Raw genomic sequence first — 7,256 nt, forward strand, 5'->3', positions numbered from 1 at the left:
TCCAGGACCTGTATTATAGTAGAGCTCTGTGTCTCCCCTCCAGGACCTGTATTATAGTAGATCTCTGTGTCCCCTCCAGGACCTGTATTATAGTAGATCTCTGTGTCTCCCTCCAGGACCTGTATTATAGTAGATCTCTGTGTCTCCCTCCAGCACCTGTATTATAGTAGATCTCTCCCCTCCAGGACCTGTATTATAGTAGATCTCTGTGTCTCCCTCCAGGACCTGTATTATAGTAGATCTCTGTGTTTCCCTCCAGGACCTCTATTATAGTAGATCTCTGTGTCTCCCTCCAGGACCTGTATTATAGTAGATCTCTGTGTCTCCCCTCCAGGACCTGTATTATAGTAGATCTCTGTGTCTCCCTCCAGGATCTGTATTATAGTAGAGCTCTCTGTCTCCCCTCCAGGACCTGTATTATAGTAGATCTCTGTGTCTCCCTCCAGGACCTGTATTATAGAATCTCTGTGTCTCCCTCCAGGACCTGTATTATAGTAGATCTCTGTGTCTCCCTCCAGGACCTGTATTATAGTAGATCTCTGTGTCTCCCTCCAGGACATGTATTATAGTAGATCTCTGTGTCTCCCTCCAGCACCTGTATTATAGTAGATCTCTCCCCTCCAGGACCTGTATTATAGTAGATCTCTGTGTCTCCCTCCAGGACCTGTATTATAGTAGATCTTCTGTGTTATCCCTCCAGGACCTCTATTATAGTAGATCTCTGTCTCCCTCCAGGACCTGTATTATAGTTAGACTCTGTTGTCTCCCCTCAGAAGGACCTGTGATTATAGTAGATCTCTGTGTCTCCCTCCAGGATCCTGTATTATAGTAGAGCTCTTGTGTCTACCCTCCAGGACCTGTATTATAGTAGATCTCTGTGCTCTCCCTCCAGGACATGTATTATTAGTAGATCTCTGTCTCCCTCCAGGACCTGTGATTATAGTAGATCTCTGTGTCTCCCTCCCAGGACCTGGATTATAGTAGATCCTCTGTGTGTTCTCCTCCAGGACCTGTATTATAGGAGATCTCTGTGCTCCCTCCACGACACAAGACCTGTATTATAGTAGATCCTGTGTCTCCCTCCAGGAACCTGTATTATAGTAGATCTCTGGTGGCTCCCTCCAGGACCTGTATTTATAGTAGATTCTGTGGTCCTCCCTCCAGGACCTGTATTATAGTAGATCTCTGTGTCTCCCTCCAGGACCTGTATTAAAGTAGATCTCTCCCTCCAGGACCTGTATTATAGTAGATCTCTGTGTCTCCCTCCAGGACCTGTATTATAGTAGATCTGTGTCTCCCTCCAGGACCTGTATTATAGTAGATCTCTGTGTCTCCCTCCAGGACCTGTATTATAGTAGATCTCTGTGTCTCCCCTCCAGGACCTGTATTATAGTAGATCTCTGTGTCTCCCCTCCAGGACCTGTATTATAGTAGATCTCTGTGTCTCCCTCCAGGACCTGTATTATAGTAGATCTCTGTGTCTCCCTCCAGGACCTGTATTATAGTAGATCTCTGTGTCTCCCCTCCAGGACCTGTATTATAGTAGATCTCTGTGTCCCTCCAGGACCTGTATTATAGTAGATCTCTGTGTCTCCCTCCAGGACCTGTATTATAGTAGATCTCTGTGTCTCCCTCCAGGACCTGTATTATAGTAGATCTCTGTGTCTCCCTCCAGGGACCTGTATTATAGTAGAGCTCTGTGTCTCCCCTCCAGGACCTTGATTATAGTAGATCTCTGTGTGCTCCCTACCAGGACCTGTATATAGTAGATCTCTGTGTCTCCCTCCAGGACCTGTATTCTAGGAGATCTCTGTGTCTCCTCCGCACCTGTATATAGTAAGATCTCTTCCCCTCCAGGACCTTGTATTAGTAGTAGATCTCTGCTCTGTGTCTCCCTCCAGGACTGTATTATAGTAGCTCTCGTATGTTTCCCTCCAGGACCATCTATTATAGTAGATCTCTGTGATCTCCCTCCAGGAACCTGTATTATAGAGTAATCTCTGTGTCCTCACCCTCCAGGACCTGTATTATAGTAGATCTCTGTGTCTCCTCCAGGGATCGTATGATAGTAGAGCTCTTCTGTCCTCCCCCTCCAGGACCTGTATTTATATGTATGATCGCTGCTGGTCCTCCCTCCAGGACCTGTATTATAGTATGATGCTCTGTGTCTAGCCCTCCAGGACCTGTATTATAGTAGATCTCTGTGTCTCCCTCCAGCACCTGTATTATAGTAGATCTCTCCCCTCCAGGACCTGTATTATAGTAGATCTCTGTGTCTCCCTCCAGGACCTGTATTATAGTAGATCTCTGTGTCTCCCTCCAGGACCTGTATTATAGTAGATCTCTGTGTCTCCCTCCAGGACCTGTATTATAGTAGATCTCTGTGTCTCCCTCCAGGACCTGTATTATAGTAGATCTCTGTGTCTCCCTCCAGGACCTGTATTATAAGTAGATCTCTCCCCTCCAGGACCTGTATTATAGTAGATCTACTTAGTAGGATCTCCCTCCAGGACCTGTATTATAGTAGATCTCTGTGTCTCCCTCCAGGACCTGTATTATAGTAGATCTCTGTGTCTCCTTCCAGGACCTGTATTATAGTAGATCTCTGTGTCTCCCTCCAGGACCTGTATTATAGTAGATCTCTGTGTCTCCCTCCAGGACCTGTATTATAGTAGATCTCTGTGTCTCCCCTCCAGGACCTGTATTATAGTAGATCTCTGTGTCTCCCCTCCAGGACCTGTATTATAGTAGATCTCTGTGTCTCTCTCCAGGACCTGTATTATAGTAGATCTCTGTGTCTCCCTCCAGGACCTGTATTATAGTAGATCTCTGTGTCTCCCCTCCAGGACCTGTATTATAGTAGATCTCTCCCCTCCAGGACCTGTATTATAGTAGATCTCTGTGTCTCCCTCCAGGACCTGTATTATAGTAGATCTCTGTGTCTCCCTCCAGGACCTGTATTATAGTAGATCTCTGTGTCTCCCTCCAGGACCTGTATTATAGTAGATCTCTGTGTCTCCCTCCAGGACCTGTATTATAGTAGATCTCTGTGTCTCCCTCCAGGACCTGTATTAAAGTAGATCTCTCCCCTCCAGGACCTGTATTATAGTAGATCTCTGTGTCTCCCTCCAGGACCTGTATTATAGTAGATCTCTGTGTCTCCCTCCAGGACCTGTATTATAGTAGATCTCTGTGTCTCCTTCCAGGACCTGTATTATAGTAGATCTCTGTGTCTCCCTCCAGGACCTGTATTATAGTAGATCTCTGTGTCCCCCTCCAGGACCTGTATTATAGTAGATCTCTGTGTCTCCCCCCCCCCCCCTCCCCCCCCAATACCTGTATTATAGTAGATCTCTGTGTCTCCCCTCCAGGACCTGTATTATAGTAGATCTCTGTGTCTCTCTCCAGGACCTGTATTATAGTAGATCTCTGTGTCTCCCTCCAGGACCTGTATTATAGTAGATCTCTGTGTCTCCCCTCCAGGACCTGTATTATAGTAGATCTCTGTGTCTCCCTCCAGGACCTGTATTATAGTAGATCTCTGTGTCTCCCTCCAGGACCTGTATTATAGTAGATCTCTGTGTCTCCCTCCAGGACCTGTATTATAGTAGATCTCTGTGTCTCCCTCCAGGACCTGTATTATAGTAGATCTCTGTGTCTCCCTCCAGGACCTGTATTATAGTAGATCTCTGTGTCTCCCTCCAGGACCTGTATTATAGTAGATCTCTGTGTCTCCCTCCAGGACCTGTATTATAGTAGATCTCTGTGTCTCCCTCCAGGACCTGTATTATAGTAGATCTCTGTGTCTCCCTCCAGGACCTGTATTATAGTAGATCTCTGTGTCTCCCTCCAGGACCTGTATTATAGTAGATCTCTGTGTCTCCCTCCAGGACCTTGGCCTGGCCACAGTGTGGGATGATCACCTGTCCTACGTCCTGTCCTCCGCCCTGGCGGCGTACGAGCTGGAGCGCTGCACGGGGACTTCCTGCGGTAACGAGGAGTTCCAGGACGCTGTGCGGAGGGCGGTGCCGGACGGACACACCTTCAAAGGTTTCCCTATCCACTTCCTGCACCGCAACGCACGCCGAGCCTTCGCTACCAGCCTCAGGTAACTATAGCAACGCACCTCAACTCACGTCGAGCCTTCGCTACCTGCCTCAGGTAACTATAGCAACGCACTGCAACACACTCCGAGCCTTCGCTACTTGCCTTAGGTAACTATAGCAACGCACCTCAACACACGTCGAGCCTTCGTTACCTGCCTCAGGTAACTATAGCAACGCACCGCAACACACGTCGAGCCTTCGCTATCTGCCTCAGGTAACTATAGCAACGCACCGCAACACACGTCGAGCCTTCGCTATCTGCCTCAGGTAACTATAGCAACGCACCACAACACACGTCGAGCCTTCGTTACCTGCCTCAGGTAACTATAGCAACGCACCTCAACACACGTCGAGCCTTCGCTACCTGCCTCAGGTAACTATAGCAACGCACCGCAACACACGTCGAGCCTTCGCTATCTGCCTCAGGTAACTATAGCAACGCACCGCAACACACGTCGAGCCTTCGCTACCTGCCTCAGGTAACTATAGCAACGCACCGCAACACACGTCGAGCCTTCGCTATCTGCCTCAGGTAACTATAGCAACGCACGGCAACACCTCACAGTTTTTATTAAGTTGATCAGATAAATTAATAGCTGAAGGACAGGGGGAAGTGTGTGTCGTCATGGATACTGAAGGGGCGTGTGACTTGTTGTTGTCCGGGCAGGTCTCCGTTCTGTGATGAGATCGTGTGTTGCCGTGGGGACCGCGTGAGGCTTGCGGTGCGTGTCCGGGTGTTTGCGTACCCTGAGTCCGCCTGCGCTGTCTGGGTGATGTTCGCCTGCAAGTATCGTTCTGTACTCTGACCCCTGACCTTTGACCTTTGACACACCCCCAGCGCTGGAGGAACATCAAGTTAAAATCACAGTACCAATATCCTTTACACAGGTCTGGGTTACCAGGGACCTCAGCATATTACCACCATACTGAGGTATTGATACCATATGTATTGGGTTACCAGGGACCTCAGCATACCATGTTACCACCATACTGAGGTGTTGATACCATATGTATTGGGTTACCAGGGACCTCAGCATACCATGTTAACACAATACTGAGGTATTGATACCATATGTATTGGGTTACCAGGGACTGAGGTATTGATACCATATGTATTGGGTTACCAGGGACCTCAGCATACCATGTTACCACCATACTGAGGTATTGATACCATATGTATTGGGTTACCAGGGACCTCAGCATACCATGTTACCACCATACTGAGGTGTTGATACCATATGTATTGGGTTACCAGGGACCTCAGCATACCATGTTACCACCATACTGAGGTATTGATACCATATGTATTGGGTTACCAGGGACCTCAGCATACCATGTTACCACCATACTGAGGTATTGATACCATATGTATTGGGTTACCAGGGACCTCAGCATACCATGTTACCACCATACTGAGGTATTGATACCATATGTATTGGGTTACCAGGGACCTCAGCATACCATGTTACCACCTTACTGAGGTATTGATACCATATGTATTGGGTTACCAGGGACCTCAGCATACCATGTTAACACCATACTGAGGTGTTGATACCATATGTATTGGGTTACCAGGGACCTCAGCATACCATGTTACCACTATACTTACTGTAGGTGCTGATACCATATGTATTGGGTTACCAGGGACCTCAGCATACCATATTACCACCATACTGAGGTATTGATACCATATGTATTGGGTTACCAGGGACCTCAGCATACCATGTTACCACTATACTTACTGTAGGTGTTGATACCATATGTATTGGGTTACCAGGGACCTCAGCATACCATGTTAACACCATACTGAGGTATTGATACCATATGTATTGGGTTACCAGGGACCTCAGCATACCATGTTAACACCATACTGTAGGTACTGATACCATATGTATTGGGTTACCAGGGACCTCAGCATACCATGTTAACACCATACTGTAGGTGCTGATACCATATGTATTGGGTTACCAGGGACCTCAGCATACCATGTTAACACCATACTGAGGTATTGATACCATATGTATTGGGTTACCAGGGACCTCAGCATACCATATTACCACCATACTGAGGTATTGATACCATATGTATTGGGTTACCAGGGACCTCAGCATACCATGTTACCACCATACTGAGGTATTGATACCATATGTATTGGGTTACCAGGGACCTCAGCATACCATGTTAACACCATACTGTAGGTGCTGATACCATATGTATTGGGTTACCAGGGACCTCAGCATACCATATTACCACCATACTGAGGTATTGATACCATATGTATTGGGTTACCAGGGACCTCAGCATACCATGTTACCACCATACTGAGGTATTGATACCATATGTATTGGGTTACCAGGGACCTCAGCATACCATGTTAACACCATACTGAGGTATTGATACCATATGTATTGGGTTACCAGGGACCTCAGCATACCATGTTACCACCATACTGAGGTGTTGATACCATATGTATTGGGTTACCAGGGACCTCAGCATACCATGTTACCACCATACTGAGGTATTGATACCATATGTATTGGGTTACCAGGGACCTCAGCATACCATGTTAACACCATACTGAGGTATTGATACCATATGTATTGGGTTACCAGGGACCTCAGCATACCATGTTACTACCATACTTACTGTAGGTGCTGATACCATCCATATTTATTGCGATTCTCACCATTCTATATGTATTGCGATTGGATACTGTGATTTTATTGTGATTCCTGTTGTCCAGACGTATAATAACCTGTAATACCCTGATATGTAACTATTGATTCCCTCTCCGTCACTACAATGTTTTATGGTTTTATCTTTATACTGTCTTATTACACACTTTGTTTACTATATGACAATGTATTTATATATTTTTTCTAAATAAAAAATAAATAAAAAACATGTTTTAATTGAGTGAGTTTGAATTGTAATTGAACTAAATTTGATTGATCAGAGCTTGTTCCTGTCACCTAGTCAATCAGGTGTGTTTACTAGAGTTTAAGAAGCCCACCATGACGGTAATAAACAAGTAGATGTGTAAAACATATTTCCACCACTAGGTGGCGAGTGAAGACCAGCAGAGACTGGTGAAGGTTGAACTGACTGAACAGAAGGCTCCATTGGTCCAGTAGTAATGCTGTTCACCGT

General features: G+C 46.2%; 1 protein-coding gene across 2 annotated transcripts in view; it reads left to right on the forward strand.

The window, feature by feature from the left end:
- Nucleotides 1-7,018, forward strand: part of LOC115188999 (centrosomal protein of 76 kDa-like) — a 34,548-nt gene extending 27,530 nt beyond the window's left edge. The window contains exons 11-13 of one of the 2 annotated variants that reach the window (XM_029747811.1): nucleotides 3,891-4,108; nucleotides 4,774-5,101; nucleotides 5,204-7,018. In XM_029747811.1, the coding sequence (XP_029603671.1) occupies nucleotides 3,891-4,108; nucleotides 4,774-4,912 (357 nt within the window). In that variant the 3' untranslated portion in view covers nucleotides 4,913-5,101; nucleotides 5,204-7,018. The remainder of the gene's footprint in view (nucleotides 1-3,890; nucleotides 4,109-4,773; nucleotides 5,102-5,203) is intronic. The other variant, XM_029747812.1, reaches the window with a different exon arrangement.
- The last annotated feature ends 238 nt before the right edge of the window (nucleotides 7,019-7,256 follow it).

This window comes from Salmo trutta, unplaced genomic scaffold (assembly GCF_901001165.1).
Source record: "Salmo trutta unplaced genomic scaffold, fSalTru1.1, whole genome shotgun sequence".
Classification (NCBI taxonomy): domain Eukaryota; kingdom Metazoa; phylum Chordata; class Actinopteri; order Salmoniformes; family Salmonidae; genus Salmo; species Salmo trutta.